Here is a 25,849-nt window from a genome sequence, read left to right as displayed (position 1 = left end):
TAGCTGTAAAGAAACTTGTGATGGATTGGTTCTTGTTAAAAAGACCCAAAATTCAAGGATGCTCTGCATTCAGTGGCATGGAGAAGTGTCATTTCTCTCCATGTGGGAAGTATGCTCAAATTGGGTATTAATAATTATCCTGAAAATGACTTCAAAAGAAGCTACTCTTACCTTCACCTAAGGCTAAAGACTTTTGTAAAAATTAGAAGAAAGAAAAAAACAGTTGAACATTTGGCATGCAAACTTAAGAGGTTACAAGCTGTGCTTGAAAGGAAACTTTTAATCCTTAACACAAAAGAGGAAAAGACTACAATGAACCATACTTAATTTAGATGTTTCTTCTGCTTTGGAAAGGACACTTCTAAAATAGGGGTTGCATTTGAAGTTTGGGTGACTGATAAATGATAATGATATAAAAAAGAATGATATTGTATTGAATTATATTGAAGAATGCTATTCTTCAAAAATGAACAGATGATAACTCTTCATGCTACAGCTATAACCCCCCCAAATATCCTTTATTCCAGTATATTATCCAAATCAGAAGAACACTATCACAGGTAAGACCATCCCCATAATTGCTCAGACATAAAATTAATCCAACACATCTCAGAACCGTGCTTTTAGAAGATAGCTGACATATGAAACATTCATAATCTCCAACCAATGCGAATTGAAAAGCTTTCAAAATACAAAGACTTGGCAGAAGTAATTAATACCATGTAGAAATAAGAAGTACAACATTATCCTCATTATCCTGCCTGCTACTGGAATTGTCTAGAAAATGAGCCTACAGCCAAGCTTTTTATTAAATTATGAAAATCTATCATTCCATCCATCAGTGCAATAATTCAACAAACGTTCAACATAAAGAATTATAGCAGACTAGTGACGTGTCCCAGAAATACTTCTATCTAGTTCCAGCTGAGAAGAATGTAATAATAATAATGACTTAATTATTAATTATCACTTAGCCTCATGCCTACAGATAGAAATTAGTATATCAGTGGTACCTTGGATTGTAAAGTGGATCACAGCAGTCAAAATTAGGCACTGACTAATGAAAAACAGTTACTGAAGACACAAGTAGACTTTAGGATCACCATCCTGGTTGTACATGTAGAGAAGGAAAAAATGATGCTAAAAAGAGAACAGAGGTGGGGAACAATTTATGAAGCACAGATCTAGAAATCCATGGCCACCTGTGAAGCCATCCAGTCCAACTACTTCACTTTATAGTTAAGGAAACTGAAATTAAGTGACTTGCTCGTAATCATAGGAAGTAAAATGGCAGAGATGAGATTTGGACTCAGGTACCATAACAACAGAGGTAGTACTCTTCCTAATATACTCTATTCTGCTGGATTGGACCAAGTGCGTGTGGAAGTCATCTGTGTTGGCAGTGACACAACTCTGAGAGTATTAAGGAATTATTTAATGAGGTATCTGAAGAAGAGGAAGACACCAAAGTCGTAGAAAGAGCCAGAAAAAAAAAGCTTGAGAGAAAAATCAACTTCCATCTATATGCCTGCCACTGTGCCATCTCCATATAATTTTTAAAAGAATAGTCAATAGGTGTATCAAGGGTATCCATTGATAAAGGTATTTGACAGGTGAGAGAAAAGGAAAAGTCCATGACAATTCTAAAATCTTGAACTTATGTACTGGAAAATGCTGATGACATGCACAGAACTGGTTAAGTTGGGAGAGGAGCTAGATTTAAAGAAGAGGAAGATCATGAGTTCAAGCTTGAGATATGCTGAGTTTAGAATGTAAATGGAGTATCTAGAGGGAATGCAAGACTAGAACCCAGAGGAAAAATTAGGCCTTATTTAACTTGCTTGAAAAGTATTCCTTTTTCTTGTGCTAAGTACAAAGTTTGAACTTATATATTTAAAGTTAAATTTATTTATTATTATGAAAAATCATCTACTGATCATTGATTATAATAAATTCCTTGATGGCAGGAATAGCCTTATCCTGTATTTTGCATAAGGACCGGTAACCTGGGTATTTTTACATGTATTTGGTCTCAAAGATGTCACAAAGTCCTGTTTTTCCTGGTTACCTTTTGCCTAGAAGATCAGAAGATGGCCAATGGAATCAATGAATTTAGAATAATGAGAGAGATAGACAAATGGAAAATAAAATTTTACATGAACTATCTAATAAAAATGTGATGCTCAAGATCAGTAAGGGATCGACACAAATATAAGACCAAAAGTAATTTATAAATAGTTTTTAAAAGAATTGCGAATGATCCACAACCACAGGAAAGGTTGCTTCAAATCACTAATAAAGAAAAATTGTGAATTTTAACAATTTGAACATTTCATCACAAACCAAGCAAGTTGGCAAAGATGATAAAAGATGGTCAATTTGGAAGGACTATAGACACTAATATATTACTGGTGAAGCTTCTAAGCGGTTCAACTCATTTGGAACCATTTGAAATTATTCAAGAAAGTCACTAAGATTCTTAGATACTTTGATTCAACATTAGGTGTATATCCCAAGAAAGTAAAAAATAGAAAGAAAAGTTCCATATACAACAAAATGTTCATATTAATACTTTTATAGTAGAAAACCCCTAAATAAACAAAGTAGGTCCCTTGTGATGAACAAGAGATGGCTAGGTAGCACAGCTGGGATTGGAGAGGGAAGAATCACCTTTCTGAGTTCATAAGGGGAGCAGATATATAGGACAATGTCAGTCTCATATTAAATTGAACACATATGAGGGGGAAAGCCATATATAATAGACTAATGGTTTTCTATTCTGATTTTCTTTGCACATGGAGATGTTGTTGATGATTTTCTAGGTCATAATAAAAAATTTTAAATATAATGATTATAAAATTTAAGATAAATCTTGGTTCCACTTATATCTATATCATTAATGTGTCATCCACTCATCTTTTGAAAGGTGTGTTATAAAACTATTTTAAACTGTATATTCGTGTTTGTAAAGCAATTTCATTTGAATATTTTGTATATCAAAATAAGGAAAATGAAGAGAAGGAAAAAGAAAAAGAGAAGAAAAGAAGACAGAGGAAGAAGAAAAAAGGAAGGAAGAAAACAAGAAGAAAGAAGTGGCAACCTTGCAAAGGATGATTATGTGTGTTTATGGATGGAGAAGGATAGGTAGATGGGTTAGTTCCTGGCTGGGCAGAGGCTAGAAGACCTGAATAGATTCTGACAAAATCACAGATGTATTAGAAACTAAATGTAGGAGCCACTTAATAAATGCTTAGTAGAATGAATTAAAATTTATTTCCTCATTTCCAACCCATCTTTGGCTTCTTTCTGATATCCAGGTCTAGGAGTTAGTACTAGTGCAGTACTCTGAGTGTGTCCCTCTCCATTTTCCTTCTCTCAGAGATCCCTGTAAGGTTCGTAGTCGGACTCCAAAGTACAGAGTCCATAGAAGGAGCCTCCACCACATTGCAGTGTGAGCTGAGCAAGGCAGCTCCAGTGGAATGGAAGAAAGGTGAAAAGAGGCTCCGAGCCAGTGACAGATACAGCCTGAGGCAGGATGGGGCTCTGTGTGAGCTGGCCATCCATAGCCTTGACGTGGATGACACTGGGGACTTCACCTGTGTGTGTGGAGAAGAGAAGAGCACAGCCACCTTGACAGTGAAGGGTAAAACCACACGTTGGAAAATAAGCATGCAGTTTTGTTCTTCTTCCCAGTGATATTTCATCACCCAGACCAGTCTGTCCACGACTTCATCTTCCCATGTGTGTCGCTAGGAGCTGCTTATCTGTCATCTCCTCGTCGCTCCTCTTCCAAGTGCTTTGTGACTCCTCGTCAGGCTGACCCACGAGAAGACCTTGTTTGGGACTCATTCTCGAGCCCCATCTGTTGTAATGTTCTGTCTTTCCCCTTCGTGGCCTCTCTGTCCAACCACCTGATACCCTTCCCCTAAGAGACTTACGTTCTCCGTGTCTGTCTAATCATTTCTCAGCCCTGCCTGCCAAATTCTTGGAAGGCCTGGAGAGCACCGAGGCCACAGAAGGGGCCACAGCCACACTGCGGTGTACACTGAGTAAGGCAGCTCCAGTGGAGTGGAGAAAGGGTCTGAAGAGACTCCGAGCCAGTGACAGATACAGCCTGAGGCAGGACGGGGCTCTCTGTGAATTGGTGATCCATAAACTAGACGTAGATGATTCAGGAGACTACACCTGTGTGAGTGGAGAAGCAAAGACCACGGCCACCTTGACAGTGAAGGGTAAAGACACCGTGTGGGGGGAAATGGCCTTCTGCCCGGGGTCGCCTCGCCCCCCTGTCCACCCCATCTGCACCCGTCTGGTCTCACTATTTTCATGTTTTTCATTCTGAGCTGTCTCCTGCCTGTCTTCCAAGCTGCTCCGCAACTGTAAAGCTGGTAGATACAGAAGTGGAAATCTGTGTCCATCCCCAGGCCATTACTTTCACAGCTCAGTTCCCATCGTCTCTGGCTTCGTGGCTTTCCTTTGATTGCTGTGCCCAGTGTTGTCCAGCCCTTTGTGTAGTTTCTTGTCTATTTGACCTTGGTTGTGAAGCTCAGGGAGTAACAACAAAGCATGACAGCTACAGAAAGATCCAAGGCTACGCTGTACCGTAAGCGCAATGAGGTGGTCCTGTGGCATGGAGGAAGGGGATGGGGCTCATGACACATAAAGCCTGAACCAAGATGAAAGTTATTTGTGAAACGGTGAGCTTCATGAAAGCCTGCAGGTTATACATATATTTTGAGGAAATCACCAAGGCGGTTCCGCTTATGGTGGGTATAGTGAACATGGGGTTTCTCATTCTTCTTTGTTGTCTATTAATTCTGCTTTGTTTTTCTCAACCCGTCCTCTCCCATTGGCCATAAGACTATGGCTCTCCTTGGCTTTCCCTGCTTGTGTAAGAAACTTCAACTTTCTTTGTTCAGCCCACTCTAGAGTTCAGATGTATGATGTAAGTTAATCAAGGTGTCTCGTTTCCTGGTTTCCTTTCCATCTCTGGCCTCCCTCTGATGGTTCTAGTCTCATCCTGGTGACCATAGAATAAAGGCTGAGGAATCTTGAGTTCCTTGGAATGGGCAGGTCTAAGGGAAATTTCTCTCCATCTTCCCTTTCCCAGCCCTACCTGCCAGGTTCATTGAAGGACTGCAGTGTGTGGAAGCCTTAGAAGGGCCTCATCCACACTGCATTGTAGTTTAAGCAAGATGACCCCAGTGGAGTGGAGGAAGGGGTTGAAGAGACTTCGAGCCAGAGACAGATACAGTCCAAGGCAGAATGGGGCTGTGTGTGAGTTGGCAATTCACAACCCTAATCTAGATCGGTGATGGCAAACCTATGACACATGTAGCCATTTTCGATGACACGCAGCTGCATGCAGCCGCATACAGAGAAGTACGGGGCCGCATGCCGAGGATGAAACATTGGCTGTAGTGTGGTGTAGACACTGCACTATAGATGACAATTCTACTATATTAATTTACCTATTTTGTGTTATTAAATACAACATATTACAATTATACATTTTTGTTATTTAAACTATAAATATCACAAAATTATGTTTTTTTTCTCAAAGTGACACACCACCTGAGTTATGCTTGATTTTTTGGCAAATTTTGACACACCAAGCTCAAAAGGTTGCTCATCACTGATCTAGATGATGAAGGAGACTACACTTGTGGGGGGCGGGGAGGAGACCACAGCAACCTTGACTGTGAAGGATAAAGAAAATTTGAAGGAAAAACAACTCATGGGTTGGTTTTCTATCCTGTGTTGCCTTCTCAGCAAACTTACCCTTTGTTTACCAGGATCTGTCTCTATGCTCTCCCTTTCCTACAGTCCTCCTTGATCCAAGTCTTATTCTCAGTGTATTTCCTCCAAGGGTTTCATGTTCTCCATGTCTGTCTGACTGTTTTCTCAATCCTGCCTGTCTAAGATATAGGAGATTGCAGAGGTCACATGATGGGTCACCCAGTACTGTGAACAGAATAAATCAGCCCCTGTAAAGAGAAGTGAAAGAAAGGTCTACAGAAGCCCATCACAAACACAACTTGAAAAATGAAGGTTGCTGATGGACAGGGTCCAAATGATAGGATAATTAGGTAGATTCAGCTGTTTGAAGACTGGACCCAAAAAGTAGTGATTCATGAAACCATGAGAGGTCTATAGTGGAGAACCCTGGAGATCTAGTCTTGGTTTGTACTATTTATTATTTTTGGTCAGTGACTTGAATGAAGCTTATCATATACAGATAAGCCAGGTGGGGAAAAAATGGCACAGTAGAAGGCTAAGTTAGAGGTCCACATAGTTTTAAAAAAGAAAACATGATATCTGGGTCTAATAAGATGAAATCAAACTTGTTCTTGTCAGATCCTGTAGGGTATATTGTCTTCAGCTCTGGACACCACTGTTTTGGAAAGACTTGGCAAGTAGGAGCATGAGTACACTGATCAAGCTAACAAGAGGACTGGATGCCATGTCATGGCAGGATCACTTGTAACTAAAGGTTTAAGGGGAAATGGTCCCTGCCTCCCAGTGTTTGAAGGACATTCAGAAGAGAGATTAGATTTGTCCTACTTGAGCCCATAAGGCAGAATTAAAATCAGTGTCAAGAAATTGCTTAAAAGGTAGTCTGGGACTCAAGGCTATGCAAAATTTGCTAACATCAGAGCAAAATTGGAAAGAGTTGCCTTGAGAGGTGGTGAGCTCTTCATCATTGGAAGTTTTCAAGAAGACACTGGCTGCCCATTTGTCAGTGATATTATAGAGGATACAGAGATGGACTAGATGCCCTCAGAGGCCCCTTCCAATTCTGAGAGTCTATGATAGTGTGACCCACTGTGTGAGTTGGTGATCCATAGAGTAGACATGGTTGGCCCTAGAAACTGATATATGTATGAAAAGGAGAGAAGATGATGGTGACTTTATGAAGTTCTCCCTGAATAAGGTACCCTCAATCCTCTTCTTCTTTACTGCCTCTTAGCTCCTTTATCTGATTTTGTCCTGGTTCTGTCAACCACAAGGCTGTTACTTGTGGTCAACTCCCTCCTCCTATGCCTGATCCCTTACTTTTTTTTTTCATGTAGCATGCATTTGTGTGCTTGCAGTGATTAGTGATGTTAGTTAAAGCATTCATTTGTTTCCCTCCTTTCTCTTGCTTCCTTCTGGTGCCATGGTCTTAGCTCTTTGGTCTGGTACTGCCCTGCAGGCCAGCTAACAGTCTGTTTCCCTGGATGGGTGGCTCTGAAGTAGGTACTCTCCATCTTCCCCTCTTCAGCCCTACCTCCTCAGGTCATTAAAGGTCTGGGAAGTATAGAAGTAACTGAAGAAGCCACAGCCACACTACACTGAGAACTGAGCAAAGAATCTCCTGTGGAGTAGAGGAAGTGGCTAAAGAAGCTCCCAGCCAGTGACAGATGTAGCCTGAGGCAGGATGGGGTCATGTGTGGGCTTGATCCATACCTTGGAGATGGATGATGCAGGAGACTACATAGGTGTATGTGGAGAGGAGGAGACTACAGCAACTCTGAATGTCAAAGGCAAAGATGACATGTGGGGAAAAAATCAGCAACTAATTTTCCCATCGTAACCCTTCTAGGCTATCATCTTTTTTTTTTTTATAGAACCCTCCTGTTCTATAACACAGTTTTCTTGTGTTTCTTTAGTTTTTTGACCCAAGAAAAGTCCTGCTTCTGTCTTTTTCCACATCTTGGCCCTCTCCATTTTTCTAGCTTTCTCTTCTTTATGTTTATGTCCAACTACCTTCCTTGGTACAGAGCACTTCATGTATTCCGTCTGTGCTCAACCAGCCTTCAGCTCTGCTATATAAATTTAAGGGAGAACTACAGAGTTTGGAGATCCCAGAAGTGGCCACTGCCACACTGCACTTATGAGCTGAGCAAAATGGCTCCCATAGATTGGAGGAAGGTTCTGGAGTCACTCAGAGTCATTGATAGATACTACCTGAGGCAGGATGGGGAAAGATGTAAGCCAGAGGATATACTAATCAGGTGCATTTCGACCTAATTGAATGGCTGGGGCCAAAGGATAGTTAAAAATGGAAAAAACACTTTGTAGAGAGTTCTCTTATCTAGCACACTATGTCTTTGTCTTTGTCTTTGTGGTGTTTCCCATTTTAGTCAGTGACTTAAAATGAAGGCATATAGGCTATGCTTACCAGACTTGTAGATGGTATTACTAGAAGAGACAACTTATATGTTAAGCAACAGAATCAAATATAAATAGTTCTTAATGGACTGAAAAGTCTGCCACTTGAGCTCAAAAAGCATATATAGAAAACAAGACGCAAAGACATATGATATTTAATATGGGAAAAAACCTGAAAGATATTAATGGTTGGCATGCTTGATGTGGCAGCCAAAGAAAATGCCCTTCTGGGGAGCTGCATAATGAATGCTAAGAAATCATGGATTTCTCTGAATGGGCAGCTCTGAATCAATTCCTTTTCATTTTTCCTTCCTAAGCTCTTCCAGCTCACTTCATAAAAGGCCTAAAGATCATGGAGGCCACAGAAGGGTCTATGGTTGCCCTCTGCTGTGAGCTGAGCAAGGTTGCCCCTGTGGAGTGGAGGAAGGGGTCAGAAAAGCTTCAGAACAGTGACAGATACAGCCTGAGGCAGGATGGGGGTGTGTGTGAGCTGCTGATCCACAGGCTGGACTTGGATGATGCTGGAGACTACACCTGTGTGTGTGGAGAAGAGAAGACCAAGTCAACATTGACTGTTAAGGGTAAAGACCACGTGTGGGAAAATAAGCCATTGTTTTGGTTGCCTGTCCTTTTTGATGACTCATCACTGGCCCCAACCCTTCCATTCCCCATGGTCTCTTGTCCACTTTCTGTGAATAATTCTCATGTTTTTCAAGGTCTGCTTTTAGTTGTTTGGGTTTGGTTTTTTGGCAACCAAACAGGCTACCCTCAGAAGGAAATATACCTGTCCCATTCCCAGAATGCTCAGCCTAATACCCACCTTCTCTACCTTTGCTTTTCCCCTGTTTTGTTGTCTATGTTCAAATGCTTATCACCCTCAGAGAAATCTCATGCTTTCCATATGTATGTCCATTTCTCAGCCCTTCCTGCCCAGTTCATACAGGTTCTGGGGGTTGTGGAAGACACAGAAGGAGCTACAGTCACTCTAAGGTGTAAACTGAGCAAGGCTGCCTCTGTGGAGTGGAGGAAGGGGCTAAAGAAGCTTCAATCCAGTGACAGATACAGCCTGAAACAGGATGAGACTGTCTGTGAGCTGGTGATCCACAGCCTGGACATGGCTGATACTGGAGAATACACTTGTGTGTGTGGAGAAGAGAAGACGAAGGCAACCTTGACTGTTAAGGGTAAAGACCATATGTGGGCAAATCACCTCATCGTTTGGTTGTCTGTCCAGCATTATTTTATCCTGAGTTCAGGCCATCTGTGATGTCTCATTCCTATGTCTGCTGTCTTTTCTGTCCTGTGTCCTGGCTCCTCTATGATTCCTCAGTCTGCTGGACCAAGAGAAGGCTCCATCCATAGTTCATTTCCATTTCCAATTTCTCCATCTTTCTGTTTTTCTGTTCATTGAATTTATGTCTAGCTACCCTTTCCCCTCAGGAGAGTCTCATGTTCTCTGTATCTGGCTATTTCTCAGCCCTGCCTGCCAAGTTCATGAAGGTTCTTCAGAGCACTGAGGCCACAGAAGGGTCCATGGTCACCCTGCACTGTGAGCTGAGCAAAGCAGCCTCTGTGGAATGGAAGAAGGGGTCAAAGAAGCTTCAGTCCAGTGACAGATACAGCCTGAGGCAGGATGGGGGTGTGTGTGAGCTGATTATCCACAAGCTAGACATGGATGATGCTGGAGACTACGCCTGTGTGTGTGGAGAAGAGAAAACTACAGCATCTCTGACAGTCAAGGGTAAAGACCATGTGTGGGAAAATCAGCCTGTGTTTTGGTTGTTTGTCCACCATTTCCTTTTTGCATAATCCACTCTAGCTGTATGGTGATCTGTCTTCATCTCACTCTGTGCTGTACTATTTCTAAGTTCCCTCCACCTTTTTTTCCTAACTATTCTGTGATCTCTCAGCAGGCTCTCTCATGAGAAGATCTGGTCAAAGGCACCATCCCAATTTTCTCCTTCCCTCTTTTATTGTCCTTTCCAGGCATGTCCATATCATTTTACAGTTCCATCATCCTTGACTCTCTGAAGAGTCTTGGGTTCCCTGTGCCTGTCTGACAGTTTCTCAGCCCTGCCTGAAAGTTGCTGTATGGATATTAGATGGGGGTTATACTGGCTGGCTGGAGCCAGTTTTAGCAGTCTTGAGGACTATTAAAATTTTATATACTTCAGAAGTTGATAATTGCTACAAATCAGACCTCGATTTATTATTTAGTTGATTATCTAGAATTAAGAAAGCACTAAAATTGCAAATTAAACTTAAAAGCTTGTGAATACATGTTTCCCTTCTTGGAGAGCTTGGTTGTTAAACATTTGCCAGCATGCCCCTATATTGCTCCATAAAAATTACTTGAACTCAGCAGAAGTGAAGTAGAAGGCTTTGGGAATGAAGTCATCAGCAAATAAGAGTCCTGATGACTGTAAGATAATAAACAGTGATGATGATTATGATGATGATGATAACATTTACAGAAATTTAAGATTTTCAAAGTACTTTCCCCCCATTATCTCATTTGGCCCTCACAACATCCCTAAAGGAGACCATAGAAGAGGCTGTATACAAAAGTCAGAATCCCGTCCTCATGGAATCACAGAACCTTAGGACTGAAAGGAGTCACAGAAGCTATTGACTGCAACTCATACCCAAACAAGGATTCTGTCTTCGATATTCTCAACAAGTAATCATGCAGCTTCTGCTTGAAGTCTTTAATAACCCTGACCCAACATAGCCATCTCCACTTTGGGATAGATCTAATTCGGAAAAGTTCTTTCCTCACAACACCCAAAGCTAGAGAAACCACCCACAATGCTGAAGAAATAGTAGCTAAGTGTTAGAATAATGAAAGGACCTTAGATAATGTTGGCTAAAATTAGAAAAGCAATCATTTGTGGACTAGTGGAAAGGACATTGGATTTAAGGTTAGAAGACCCAAATCCCAACTCTGCACCTCACCACCTGGGGAATTTAGATATCATCTTCCCCAGACCTTAGTTTCTTCATCATCTTTGGAGTATGTGGTCTCTTAAGATCCCTTCCAACTCTAAATCTGTGATCTTTTGTGATCATGGTTTGATATTAACCTGAATACTTCTATATTAGAGAGGCATAGGATTATTTTAGCTTCATGCTATTGATAATTTTTAATCAGTAATTTAAATAAGGCCATAGAGAGTATAGTATAGTATGTCCACTATGTTTGTAGATGGCAGGAAGCTGGGTGAGACCAAAAAAAGCAACCTTAGAATATATTCAGATTCAGATTGTTCTTGACAAGCCAGAATGATGACTAAGTTTATTAAAATGAAGTTTAACAGAATCCAATAAAGTCTCATCCATGGATCCAAAACTTCAATTGCATGATTATAGGATGGGTGAGACAAGGCTGTTCAACAATACATATGAAAAATCTCTGCTCCTCTGAGGCCATATAAGTAGGATTCTGTTGAGTTATGATGGAGTTCCTTTGTAGGAAGGGTGCTTACAAGTAGGATGAGTAAAGTGATCAAGATGATGAGAAGACAAGAGGCTGGATCATAAGAGGATCGATTATAAAACCTAGGAATATTTAGCTTGGAGAAGGAAAAAGTTAGGAGGAAAATGGTCTTTGTCTTCGAGTATTTGAAGAGCATGTGGAATGGGGACTAGGTTTGTTCTGTCCGGCCTCATTGCACAGAGCCAAAATCAGTGGAGGGAAGTTGCAAAGTCATAGGTAGTGACTCAGTGTGAAGCCAAACTTGGGAACAGTCAGAGCTGCATAGAAGTGGAATGGGATGCCTGGGAGGTAGTGGACTCTCCATCATTGGACGTCATCAAGCAGAAGCTAGATGACCACTTGTCATGGATATCATGGAGTATATAGAGGTGGATGAAATGACCTCAGAGCTCCTTCCAACTCTGAGAGTATATAATATGGTTAGGCTCTATGAGAGTTGGCAATTCGCAGAGTGGACATGGTCGACCTTTGAGACTGAAATGCATGAGAAGCAAAGATGATGACAATACTGAGAAAAATATCTTGAATGCTAGACTTCTTGCTTGTTTCTTCTATACCATCTTTAGATTGTTTTATATTGTCTGTTAACCAGAAGCTTACACTAGGGTTGATTTACCCTGAAAATGTCAATCTTTCACACTCCTACCTTTTTTTGCATAGCATCCCATCAGTTCTTTCATCTTCCTTTTTTGGGAATGTCTCATGGAAAGAGTTGGATTATTCAACCTGGTTCTCCCTCTCTGGCCTCCTTGTATAATTCCAGCTAGTGGGCTGGTCCTTTCCCATCCAGGTGGCCACAGATTAAATGCTGAAAAAATTCAAGTTTCTCTGGATGGGCAACCCTGAGGGACACCCTTTGTATCTCCCCTTTCTCAGCTTTGCCTGCCCAGTTCACAAAATGTTTGTGGAGCATAGAGGCAAAGGAAGGGGCCACAGCAACACTACATTGTGAGCTGAGCAAGGCAGCCCCTGTGGAGTGGAGCAAAGGGCCAGAGAAGATTCAAAGCAGTGACAGATACAGCCTGAGGCAGGATGGGGCTATGTGTGAGCTGGTGATCCTGAATCTTCATCTCAATGATGCAGGGGACTATATTTGTATGTGTGGAAAGGAAAAGACCACAGCAAGCTTAATTGTGAAGGGTAAAGACCACATGTGGAAAAATTGGCTCATTATTTGGTTTTCTTCATACCATTGCCTTAGCATTCAGTTAATGCCATCTGTGCCATAGTATTTCTGCCTAACTTTGTATTTCTCCTATGTTGTCCCTGTTCCATTGTCCCAAAGCTGCGACTCTTTAGCCTTTTGACCCAGGAAAAATCCCTGTCAGAAACTCATTCCCAGTGTCTCCATCTTTCTGTTCCCCCCCCCCCAACCCCATTGTATCTAGCTATCCTCCTGATTCCAGGGAGTCTCATGTTTTCTATATCTGTCTGACCATTTCTCAGCCCTGCCTGCCAAGTTCATAAAAGTTCTCCAGAGCACTGAGGCCACAGAAGGGTCCATGGTCACCCTGCACTGTGAGCTGAGCAAAGCAGCCCTTGTGGAGTGGAGGAAGGGGCTAGAGAAGCTTCATTCCAGTGACAGATACAGCCTGAGGCAGGATGGGGGTGTGTGTGAGCTGGTAATGCACAAGCTGGACATGGATGATGCTGGAGACTACACTTGTGTGTGTGGAGAAGAGAAGACCAAGACAACCTTGACTGTCAAGGGTAAAGATCATGTGTGGGAAAATCACCATGTTGTTTTGTCTGTCCAGCATTGTCTTGTCCTGAGTTCAGGCCATCTATGATGGCTCATTCCTATGTCTATTGTCTTTTCTGTCCTGTCTCTTGGCTCCTCTGTGGATCCTCGGTCTGTTGAACCAAGAGAAGGCTCCATCCACATCTCACTCCCATTCTCAATCTCTCCATCTTTCTGTTTTTCTGTTCATTGAATTTATGTCTAGCTACCTTTTCCCCTTAGGAGAGCCTCATATTCTCTATATGTGTCTGACCATTTCTCAGCCCTGCCTGCCAAGTTCATAAAAGTTCTCCAGAACATTGAAGCCATAGAAGGGTCCATCATCACTCTATATTGTGAGCTGAGCAGGACAGCCCCTGTGGAGTGGAGGAAGGGGCTAGAAAAGCTTCATTCCAGTGACAGATACAGCCTGAGGCAGGATGGGGGTGTGTGTGAGCTGGTAATCCACAAGCTGGACATGGATGATGCTGGAGACTATACTTGTGTGTGTGGAGAAGAGAAGACCAAGGCAACCTTGACTGTCAAGGGTAAAGATCATGTGTGGGAAAATCACCATATCGTTTTGTCTGTCCAGCATTGTCTTGTTCTGAATTCAGGCCATCTATGATGGCTCATTCCTGTCTTTTGTCTTTTCTGTCCTGTCTCCTGGCTCCTCTATGACTTCTCAGTCTGCTGGACCAAGAGAAGGCTCCATCCACATCTCACTCCCATTCCCAATCTCTCCATCTTTCTGTTTTTCTGTTCATTGAATTTATGTCTAGCTACCTTTTCCCCTCAGGAGAGCCTCATATTCTCTATATGTGTCTGACCATTTCTCAGCCCTGCCTGCCAAGTTCGTAAAAGTTCTCCAGAACACTGAAGCCACAGAAGGGTCCATCATTACTCTATATTGTAAGCTGAGCAGGACAGCCCCTGTGGAGTGGAGGAAGGGACTAGAAAAGATTCAGTCTAGTGACAGATACAGCCTGAGGCAGGATGGGGGTGTGTGTGAGCTGGTGATCCACAGACTGGACATGGATGATGCTGGAGACTACACTTGTGTGTGTGGAGAAGAGAAGACCAAGGCGACCTTGACTGTCAAGGGTAAAGATCTTTTGGGGGCATCCTGGATGATCATTTAGTTGTCTGTCAGCATCTGCCTCATCCTGAGTCCAGGCTATTGATGCCTCATTTTTATGGCTCCTCTTTTTCTCTGTCTTGTCTCTTAGCTCCTCTATGACTCATCAGTCTATTAGACCAAGAGAAGGTTCTATCCATAACTCATTCCCATTTCCTATTCTCTCTATCTTTTAATTTTCCCTTCCATTGAATTCATGTCTGCCCACTCTCTGCCCTTAAAGGAGTCTCATGTTCTCTAAATCTGTCTGACCTTTTCTCAGACCTGCCTGCCAAGTTTGTGAAAGTTCTCCAGAGCACTGAGGCCACAGAAGGGTCCATATTCACCCTACATTGTGAGCTGAGCAAAGCAGCCTCTGTGGAGTGGAAGAAGGGGCCAGAAAAGCTTCAGACCAGTGACAGATACAACTTGAGGCAGGATGGGCCTGTGTGTGAGCTGGTGATCCATAGGCTGGACATGGCTGATGCTGGAGACTACACCTGTGTGTGTGGAGAAGAGAAGACCAAGGCAACCTTGACTGTCAAGGGTAAAGACCATATGTGGATAATCATCTATTATTTGGTTGTCTGTCCAGCATTGCCTTGCCCTGAGTTCAGGCCATCTATGATGTCTCATTCCTATGTCTGCTATCTTTTCTGTCCTGTCTCAGAGCTCCTCTATGACTCCTAGCCTGCTGACCCAAGAAAAGGCTCCATTCATAACTCATTTCCATTTCCTACTCTCTCCATCTTTCTGCTTTCCCTCCACCTGAGTCCATGTCTAACCACCTTCTTCCCTTCATAAAGTCTCATGTTCTCCGTATCTGACCATTTCTCAGCACTGCCTGCCAAGTTCATGAAGGTTCTTCAGAGCACTGAAGCCACAGAAGGGTCCATGGTCACCCTGCACTGTGAGCTGAGCAAAGCAGCCCCCCCTGTGGAGTGGAGGAAGGGGCTAGAGAAGCTTCAGTGCAGTGACAGATACAGCTTGAGGCAGGATGGGACTGTGTGTGAGCTGATGATCCACAAGCTGGACATGGATGATGCTGGAGACTACACCTGTGTGTGTGGAGAAGAGAAGACCATAGCATCTCTGACTGTCAAGGGTAAAGACCATGAGTGGAAAAATCACCTCCCTGCTGGGTTGTCTGTCCTTTTGGATGCCTTGTTACTGTTCCCAACCATTCCATTGCCATTGTCTCTTACCCCTTTGCTCCACATGTTTCTCATGTTTCTTTAACTTTATTTCTTAGTTGCTCTCTGCCCACTCAGTAGGTTGGGTGCAGAAGGAAATATCTATGTCCAAATCTCAGAATCCCATGCCCAGCACCCACTTCTCTGCATTGTTTTCCTCTGTTTGCTATCTATGTTAACTTGCTGATCACACTCAGGAGTCTCATGCTTTCCATGTGTGTCTTCTCAGCCCTTCCTCCCCAGTTCATACAGGTTCTGAGGGCTATGGAAGTCACAGAAGGGGATAAAGTCATTCTAAAATGTGAACTAAACCAACCAGCCCCTGTGGAGTGGAGGAAGGGGCTAGAGAAACTTCAAACCAGTGTCAGACACAACCTGAGGCAGGATGGAGCTATGTGTGAGCTGATGATCCATGGGGTGGACATGGACGATGCTGGAGACTACACCTGTGTGTGTGGAGAAGAGAAGACCAAGGCGACATTGTCTGTGAAGGGTAAAATCACATGTGGGGAAATCAGTCTCTGGCTTCATTTTTTGCCCATTGTGACCTTGTCCTCCAGCCCAATGGCTTCCATACTTCCATGTTCTCCATCCTATCCTATCTCCATGTAGATCTCTACATGCTGTCTCCTTCCTCTATTGTCTCTGCTCAATCCTGTCCCTCTGACTCCTTTGTCACACAAGAGAAGATCCCATGTCCTGCTCCCATTGTCTCCAGCTTTTAGTCACTGCCTCTCTTCAATCTATGAACTTTCCTACCTCTGGAAAGATTTGTGTTCTATGTGTCATGTCTCGTCATCTTTTGTGTTGTCTCATGGCCTCCACCATTTAAGTCACTGAATGTCTCATTGTCCCCATCCATGACTCTCTGTGCTGCCACCTTCCTATGTTCCTAATTCCCCAAAGGTAGACATACCTGCATCTCATTCCTTACCTGCTATCCTCCCTGTTTGGTCCCTCGATACTCTGGGTTTTCCATTCAAAAATGGTTATTGGTCACTTGCTCCCCGATCTCAGAGGTGGCTCACACTGTCCACATGTGTCTGACCATTTCTCAGCCCTCCCCAGCAAGTTCACGGAAGAACTCCAGGCCACAGAGGCCACAGAAGGGACCACCACCACACTGCGCTGCCAACTGAACAAGACAGCCCCTGTAGAGTGGAGGAAAGAGTCCCAGAAGCTTCAAGCCAGTGACAGATACAGCCTGAGGCAGGATGGGGCTGTGTGTGAGCTGGTGATCCACAGTCTGGACATGGATGATGCCGGAGACTACACCTGTGTGTGCGGAGAGGAGCAGACCTCTGCAACTCTGACAGTGAAGGGTACATTGATTAGAGGACTCCTCACCCGTTCCCCTCGATTGTCTCTTAACCCCACTTTCCCCGTTTCTCTCCTTCCTCCTTCAGCCAGAAGGTTCTTCTTCTCATTCTGCTTTGGTGACATTTCTCACCTCCTTCTAAGTCAGGCTCCTCTAGTGAAGTAGCTCTCAGTGTGGGTTTAAATATCCAGTTTACTTCCCAGTTTTCCCTTCTGGGTCCTTCCTTTCACCCCCATGAGCTGATCCTTGGTGGCCACTGGCGAACCCTTCAGTTTCCCTGGACAGGTAGCTCTGAGGTGATCTCTCTTTCCATCCTCCCTTTCTCAGCCCCACCTGCCAAGTTTATAGAAGGACTGAAGTGTATGGAGGCCACAGAAGGGTCCATGACCACCCTACACTGTGAGCTGAGCAGGGCAGCCCCTGTGGAGTGGAGGAAAGGGCTAGAGAAGCTTCAAGCCAGTGACAGATATAGCCTGAGGCAGGATGGGGCTGTGTGTGAGCTGGTGATCCACAGGCTGGACATGGATGACACAGGAGACTATATATGTGTGTGTGGAGAGGAAAGAACCACAGTGACTCTGAATGTAAAGGATACATGGAAATAAATACTCCAGCATGTAGTCGAAAGCATCCTTTGCTCAGAACACCTGAGTTCAAATCTCAACTCTACCATTTATTATATTATATTCTGAGCAAAGAATTCTCTCAGAAGACCTGCGTTCAAATTTTGACTCTACCACTTATTTGTTACGTGACCTTTAGCAAATCTCTGGGTCACAGTTTTCTCATCTGCAGAATAGAGATAACTAAACTGTAAGACTTCTTATGGCTGTTTTGAAGAGTTTTTTGAGTGAAGTAGTCTAGAGATATTTATTAGTTTATTACCAAACACGCCAGTCCTCTGCTCACATGTAGGTATAGGATTAGCCCATCATTCAGAAGGGAGCTTGGGCAGCAGGGGATGGTAGCAGTCATTAGACTTATTTAGGAAGGGGTAAGGGCAGTAATTAATCATGTTGTGGTAGAACAAACTCTGGATGTGGACTTAGAAGATGGCAGTCTATATCTTAGCTCTGCTATTTACTTCTTAATTCCTCATCTTTAAAATGAGAGAGTTGGACTAGATGACCCATAAGGTCCTTTTCAATGAATTCTACTCCTTTTTCCTCAATTTTACAGATAAGAAAACTCAAGCCCAGAGAGAAGTGACTGGCCCAAGGTCACTCGGCAAATAGGGGTTGGATTAAGCCCTTCATTCTCTCTGAAAATCTCAGAGGAATAAAATCCCTATTCTGAGGATGTGTGATACACTGACTATTTTAACTTGCTCCTCCTACCTGTAGCCCAGACAGTGGTGTTCCGGAAGCCCTTGAAGAGCCAGCAGGCTGAGGAGGGCGAGACAGCCACCCTGCGGTGTGAACTTTCTAAGCCTGATGTCCCAGTGATCTGGAGCAAAGGTGGCCTGGAGGTTCAGGCTAGTGAGAGGGTCCAGGTCCGTCAAAGGGGTTGTATCGCCGAGCTGCTGATCCACCACCTGCAGCTGGAGGACACAGGCGACTACAGCTGTGACTGTGGGGACCAGACCACCAGTGCCACCCTGACTGTCAAAGGTGAGTGTGGCAGAGACTGTACGGCCAGGAAGCAATCAGTGTCTGGGCACTAGGGCAGAAGAAGAGGGTGACATGGAAGGAGGAGAGGTGAGCCCTGATGTTTGTAGCCATTGGACTGGGGAGAGGTGGCAGCCTCCTGCTCAAGTTAAATTATTAGGTACCTACTATGTACAAGACACTGTACTGAGTGTTGAGGATGCAAAGGAAAGCAGTACACAGTCCCCGTTTCCCAGTCTAGTGGGGAGAAAACAGGCAAACAACTCGGGATCAGCAAGCTCTGTACAAACGGAGAGCATTTCTCAGAGAGAAGACATTAGCTTTAAGAGGGTCTAGGGAAAGCCTCCTGCAGAGGGTGGAACTTTAGCTGAAAGCAGAAGGAAAGCAGGGAAGCCAGGCTGCAGAGATGAAAAGGGAGAGAGTCCAAGGGACAGGGGATAGGCAGAGGAAATGTCCAGATCCAGGAGATGGAGCCTAGTATAGAAGGTCAGTGTCACTGAATGGCAGAGGATCAGGAAGGTGGGGAAACATGGGAAGGAAGAGGTCTGTAAGAAGCCTGTAATGGTAGGAAGGGGTCCACTCTTAAAGAGCCTGTGACCAGAGAGGGGAAAGGATTTCCATGGAGAAGGAGTCTCCTACTAAGACAAGTCAATAAGTGTGTGTGTGTGTGTGTGTGTGTGTGTGTGTGTGTATACATATATATATATATATATATATATGCATACTTTAGAGAGAACAGTTAGAGGAATTCCAAAGACAACTCATCAGTCTATTCCCTTCTAGTCAAATCAGTTCAGCAAATATTCATGTAGTGTCCACTGTGCTCAGTGATGAGAATGTCAATATACTCTGATATTCAATCAACCCAAGAAAACCCCCTGGTCAAGAAAGAATTATTTAGGAGCAGCTTGACTGGTAATAGATCTATCAGTCAATTGATAAGCATTGATTGAGTGCTTACTGTGTATCAGCATTCTACTAAGAATGGGGTATACAAAGAAATACAAGAAATAGCCCCAGTCTTCAAGGAGCTTCCATTCTAATGGATGCGAAGCATTTGCATTCTAGTAGATGATTTGGAAGGTGAAAGGTGAGTTGAGACTGGGAAAATGAGGGTTCTGTGGCAGGTACAGTGAGGATGGGTTTCCAGAACTCCAGGAAGGATGGCCAGAGGGATCTTTGGCACTGTGGGTACCAACTGGGATCATGAGATTGAGCCTTCTTTCTGAGCCCCTGAAAGAACCATTCCCAGCCTTGGCATCATCGCCTCCATTTTTGTAGCCCTGCCTGTGGTGTTCCGTAAGAAGCTGAGGGCCCAGGATGTGGAAGTGGGCTCCACCGTCCGGCTACACTGTGAGCTTAGCAAGGAGAGCGCAAACGTGGAGTGGAAGAAGGGAGCAGTCCAGCTGTTCCCCTGTGCCAAATATGAGATGGTGCTCGAGGGGACTGTAGCTGAGCTCCTCATCCATGATGCTGAGCAGGAAGACACGGGAGACTACACATGTGATACAGGGGACCAGCAGACTACTGCCTCTCTTACAGTGAATGGTGAGCATGCTATCTGTCTGGCAGCTTCTCCTTCCTCCTCCCTGCCATACACAGTTCCCTTTTATCCTTATCTGTCTTATGTCTGACTTCTTCTTACCCCTGAGACATATTATCTCTACTCCAAACCTTTGGAGCTGGAGTTAAGGACAGGGTTTTTCATGGCCCCATCCTCATCTTTACCTCCAATTCATGCCCCTGCATCCTCTTTAGACCTATAGGAATGGGTCTACTAGTCTGCCTCCTCCCACCCCAATCCATCTAAATCAGCCTGAGTCACTTTACCTAGAGGGCCTTCCTGGAAGAACTTTGAACAACTTCAGTCACTTTATCCTCAGTACTACAAGACAAGTCATACTACAGGCATACTTCTGTTTTCAAAATTAAAGTACTCCCCAAAGTTTTGAACAAAAAACAAAATTCTCGTAATAACGGAACACCAAGTTTGGAAAGGTTCCTAATGAGCATCCCTCTAATCCAACTCCCATATTTTACAGGGGAAGGAACAGAAACTTAATGTAGCTTGCTCAATACTAGGCCCTTGGTCTAAGGACAAGAAAAATCAAATTTGATTAAATAAAATCCTGCCTTCCCATTCGTTTATATGCTAATTTCAGAACTATTTGAATGACTATTTCTTGAGTATTATACAGTACAGAAGCAGTGAATATGCAGTATTCTCAGGCCTGAATGGTGCCTAGCATAGTGGGGAGATAGAGGACCCCCCGGCTGTTCAATACTTACGAGAGAATTAGAAGGCAAGAACCTTGTTCTTAAGAAACTTATAGTCTGGGGAAGCTAGATGGTTCATTGGATAGAGAGCCAAGCCTAGAGATGGGAGGTCCTAGGCTCAAATCTGACCTCAGACACTTCTTAGCTATGGGACCCTGGGAAAGTCACTTTAACTCCAATTTCCTAGCCCTCACTGGTCTTTAGCCTTGGAACCAATGTTTAGTATATCAACTCTAAGACAAGAGGAATATGGGTTTGAGTGAGAAAAAAAAGAAGCTTACTGTCTTAACTGGAGTACAAAGCGAATAGATGAGAAACAATATGATATCAGTTATAAAATAACAACACGAATTCATAAAGCAGAGCCAAGTATCCCTGCACAGCCATCTGGTGCATTGGTATAGCACAGAGTGGACCTTAGGCTCTGGAAGGCTGGGCCTTCAAGTTCTAGAAAAAAAAGCAGGATAGGAATTTGGTCCAGGCCCAGAGATGAATTGCTTCTATTGTTGGAAGACCAGGCTAATTATGAATGGAGGAAGTCATCAACCCTCCAGAAGGTTGGCTACCAGGGAAAGAACTTAGTCTGTATGCAACAACTCATGAGGGACCATCTATTAATGTATAGAAGGATTGTGCTTGGTGTCTCTGGTGGAAAACACCCGCATTGTCAAACTTATGAAACCTTGGACTCTTAGTATACAATCCAAGCTCCATGGAGATAAATGCAAGGAATGATCCCACAGGATTGGAATTAATCCACAAGGCTCTGTGGAGGAGATGAGCTTTAGATGAACTCTTTTTTTTACTTCTAAAACCCTTATCTTCTCTCTTAGAATCAATACTGAGTATAGGTTCCAAGGCAAAAGAGTGGTGAAAACTAGGCAACTGGGTTAGGTGATTTACCCCAAGTCTGAAGAACTAGAAAGTATCTGAGATCAAATTTGAACCTAGGACTTCCCTTCTCCAGGGCTAGATCTTTATCCACTAAGCCATCCAGCTTGCCCCTCATTACATTGCCCTGTGTCATAATACTTCTCAGGCCCCTCAACCCTGTGCCTCACTTCACAGCCCCCAAGCCCAAATTCAAGACCCGTCTGCATAGTGAAGAACTAGAGGAAGGCACTACGGCCCGACTGCACTGTGAACTGAGCATGGCCCAGTCCACTGTGGAGTGGAGGAAGGAGGGCGAACTGCTCCGGCCTGGCTCCAAGTATGAGATGAGGAAGGAAGGAAGTGTCTGTGAGCTTCTGATACATGGCCTGGAGGCCAAGGACACTGGCGAGTACGCCTGTGTGGCTGGGGATCAGAAGACCCTGGCTACAGTCAAGGTGAAAGGTAAACCCCACTTTTTTCTAGAAGGGCAGCCTTAAGGAGCCATTAATCATAAAAGGTCAGATTTGGAAAGGACCTTGGAACATGAAAAGGCAGAGAGTAGAAGGGACCTGAGGGCATAGAATGTCAGAGCCAGAAAGGATCTGAGGACATAGAATGTTAGAGCTGGAAAGAACCAGAGGGCATAGAGTGTTAGATATGGAAGGGGCCAGAGAGCTTAGTGGATAGAGTACTGAGCTAAGAGTCAGGAAGACCCAGGACCAAATCCAGCCTCAGATACTTCCTAGATGTGTGACCCTGAGCAAGTCATTTAACCCTGTTTGCCTTAATCCATTGGAGAAGGAAATGGCAAACCACTCCAGTATCTTTGCCAAGGAAATCCCATAGGACTAATATGGTCCACGGGACCATGAAGAGTTAGATACAACTGAACAATAGCAAATAAAAGTTCCATGATGGAGTGTCCCTCATTGTTTTTTTCTTTTCAAACCATTACCTTCCATCTTAATTTTAGTTGTAAGATAGAAGAGCAGCAAAGGCTAGGCAATGGGAGATGAAGTGACTTGCCAGGGTTCACACAGCTAGAAACCCTCATTGCTCCTTGCTGTGTGCTGTGCCATCTTGGCTAGGTCTGCCTTTATGGAAACAAAAAGAAAACTCCCATATTCTAACTGCTGTGTTGGAGTGAGCTTCCTTTCTCTTCTGTTCCATGCCATAAAATCTTTCGTCTTGTCCTATCAGGAATCAGGAAGATTCCTTCCCTGCAGCCTTCAAACATGCCCAAGTCTCATCCATCCTAAAAAAATTCTCACTTGACCCCACTTTCCCTCAAATTGGAGTCATACCTTTCTTCTCTCTCATAGCCCAACTCCTGGAAAAGCCATCTGTTCTCACTGCCTTTACTTTCTCTCCTGTCTCTCTTCTCAACTCTTCCTAGTTAGGCTTTGCACCTCATCATTCAGCAGAAATTTATCTCTCCAAAGTTAATAGTAACCTCTTTTTTGCCTAAACTCATGACTTTTCCTCCTTTCTGACATGACCAGTGATCACATTGCATGCTTTCTCTTTTTTGGGTCACCTCTCTCTGTTTGTCTGTCTCTTTCTCTCTGTGTCTTTGTGTGTCTCTCTCTCTGTCTCTCCCCCACTCCTTCCCTCCTCTTTCTGCCTGTCTGGCTGCTCCTTTTTCACCTCTTTCCTGTATCATCATGTACCCCAAGGTTCCAACCTAAATTCTTCTCTTCTCTCTATAATTCCTTGATGATCCTATCAGCTCCAGTGTTATCATTTGTCGTCTATAGGCCAAGCACTCCCATATTGATAAATCCGTCCCTAGTCTCCTACACCTCCATCTCACATCACCAACCACAATAGGCATCTCAAATTCAACATGTCTAAATCAGAAGTCATTACCTCCTCACCTTTACCCCGAATCCATTCCTCTTCCCAACTTCTTGTTTTTCTCAAACCCCTTTCGTTGCTCTAATCATCCAGGCTCAGGACCTTGGAGTGATCCTTGGTTCTCTTCACTCTCCTTCACCTTTAGATCCAATCAGTTGCCAAACTTTTTCAAATCAAATTCCATAACATCTCTGGTATTAATCTCTTTCTCTCCACTCACACAGTCATCACTCTACTTCAAGACTTTATCACCTTCCTCCTGGACTATTGCAGCTGCCTCCTTACTAATCTCATTGCCTCAAATCCCTCTCCTTTCTAACTCTTCCTCTATCCAACTTCCATAGCGATATTACTAAAAACACAGACCTGACCGTGTCACTCCACATTTGTGTCTTCAGTATTTCATTTTTGAGGACTTCCCATCCCTCTTGAACTGACTTCTTGCTCTGTACAGGTTTAAACCGTGGTACTTTAACAATGTTTTCTCTAGATACTTTCAAGTCCATTCTCCCCAAATTAAGGTTTCAAATCAGGGTTTGCCTGGATTTCTTCTTGTCTAGTTTCCTCACCTGATAATTTCCTACACTTTTGACATTGTAGGAACAGCCCTTCCCTCTAAATCTTTTCATATCTATATTCTCATGTTAATTTTCATCCCATCAAGCATTAAGGGCATCTCTAAAATCAAATTTACTTCTTTATGATAACAGCTCTTGGTTACCTCATTTCTCACCCATATATATTGTATATCTTTATTTAGACAACTGAGACCATCTCAGACTTCTTGGATACTAGCTCCTGTGAACAATCTGCTCATTTCTCCTATGTAGTCTTCCTTCTGTTCTGCCTGTTCCTATCTATGGTATCTGTTCAAGCATTCCATGTGTGCAGTTTTTTCTTTCCCTCCTCCTTTCATTTCATTTATTTATTTATCTGGGTAAACTTTTAATTAATTAATTAATTAGGAATATTTTCTCATGGTTGCATGATTCATGTTCTTCCCCTCCCCTCCTCCCACCCCCTCCCGTAGCCAACACACTGGGTTTTACATGTGTCGTTGATCAAGACTTATTTCCATATTATTGATATTTGCATTAGGGTGATCGTTTAGAGTCTACATCCCCAATCATATCCCCATCGACCCATGGGATCAAACAGTTGTTTTTCTTCTGTGTTTCTATTCTCACAGTTCTTGATGTGGATAGCGTTCTTTCTCTTAAGTCCCTCAGAATTGTCCTGGATCATTGCATTGCTGCTAGTAGAGAAGTCCATTATGTTCAATTGTGCCACAGTGTATCTGTCTCTGTGTATAATGTTCTCCTGGTTCTGCTCCTTTCACTCTGTGTCAATTCCTGGAGGTCGTTCCAGTTCACATCCTCCTTTCATTTTAAATGATCTTTCCTGATCAGATTCTTAAAGATCCATGCATATTTCTATATACTAGCCCTTCTCCATTCCCTGACCATTCTTACATTTAAAGCCATGGTTCAGAAATCTATATCTCATTGGGAGGCACCACTTCTTTAACCACCTCTTTAATTAAAACTTGGAGGATAGCAGAAATGAAAACACCACTTGTGCCCTATGTTATTTTTTTTTTTGACCAAGAACTTAAAACCGCCTAAAAATACTCAGTCATTTTCTCTGGTTGGAATCATTGTCTCTAAATAAATTGTCAGGAGAGGAAAGTGGTGATCAGCTCTGTTGTAGAAGGCAGATTTCAAATTCAGTGCCATCTCTACACCCAACTATGGCCAGGAGCAATGAGTTATTACCAAGGACACACCTCCATCATATTCCCTTGGAGACATTCACGATGCATACCAGCCTCTCATCCGATGATGTGATTTCCCTCGGCTTCATTCATTAGGATGGAAATAGGAGCAAAGAAAGTGGATAGTAGGAATACTTCTTGAGATTTGGCAAGCCACAATCTTTGAAAGGTCAAGAGATTCAGAGTAAAAGACAGCAGAGAGCAGAATGGGCTCTCCAAGGACTCCGTAGGAGTCCAAGGAAGGAAGGAGAAAGTAGCCAGAGAAATGGTAGATGATCTGGGATAGTACTGAGAAGAAAAAAAAGCAAAACTAAACACAGGAGTTAGTGAAAATTTTTCTTGGAGTTAGGAGCTATAGTCATGGATATTCATTAATGACTTGAGCTATCTCAGTCTGTGTATCCCCCTTCCCACTCATGGGTGAAGGGGCTAATCTAATCTGTATCAAAGACAGAAGAAACCC

At 43.3% G+C, this 25,849-nt stretch overlaps 1 protein-coding gene across 1 annotated transcript in view; it reads left to right on the top strand.

Moving 5' to 3' along the window:
- The window catches only part of OBSCN (obscurin, cytoskeletal calmodulin and titin-interacting RhoGEF), a 301,647-nt gene that overhangs the window by 127,330 nt on the left and 148,468 nt on the right, over positions 1 to 25,849 (top strand). Inside the window, exons 34-49 of the mRNA XM_044676976.1 lie at positions 3,380 to 3,643; positions 3,969 to 4,232; positions 8,472 to 8,735; positions 9,632 to 9,895; positions 12,527 to 12,790; positions 13,097 to 13,360; positions 13,655 to 13,918; positions 14,211 to 14,429; positions 14,771 to 15,034; positions 15,326 to 15,592; positions 15,910 to 16,173; positions 16,739 to 17,002; positions 17,326 to 17,587; positions 18,340 to 18,608; positions 19,887 to 20,153; positions 21,951 to 22,217. Of these exons, the coding sequence (XP_044532911.1) occupies positions 3,380 to 3,643; positions 3,969 to 4,232; positions 8,472 to 8,735; positions 9,632 to 9,895; positions 12,527 to 12,790; positions 13,097 to 13,360; positions 13,655 to 13,918; positions 14,211 to 14,429; positions 14,771 to 15,034; positions 15,326 to 15,592; positions 15,910 to 16,173; positions 16,739 to 17,002; positions 17,326 to 17,587; positions 18,340 to 18,608; positions 19,887 to 20,153; positions 21,951 to 22,217 (4,191 nt within the window). The remainder of the gene's footprint in view (positions 1 to 3,379; positions 3,644 to 3,968; positions 4,233 to 8,471; positions 8,736 to 9,631; positions 9,896 to 12,526; positions 12,791 to 13,096; positions 13,361 to 13,654; positions 13,919 to 14,210; positions 14,430 to 14,770; positions 15,035 to 15,325; positions 15,593 to 15,909; positions 16,174 to 16,738; positions 17,003 to 17,325; positions 17,588 to 18,339; positions 18,609 to 19,886; positions 20,154 to 21,950; positions 22,218 to 25,849) is intronic.

The sequence above is a fragment of the Gracilinanus agilis genome, chromosome 1, assembly GCF_016433145.1.
Source record: "Gracilinanus agilis isolate LMUSP501 chromosome 1, AgileGrace, whole genome shotgun sequence".
NCBI lineage: Eukaryota > Metazoa > Chordata > Mammalia > Didelphimorphia > Didelphidae > Gracilinanus > Gracilinanus agilis.
The sequence above is the reverse complement of the archived record's forward strand: the minus strand, read 5'-3'. Positions and strand labels throughout refer to the sequence as shown.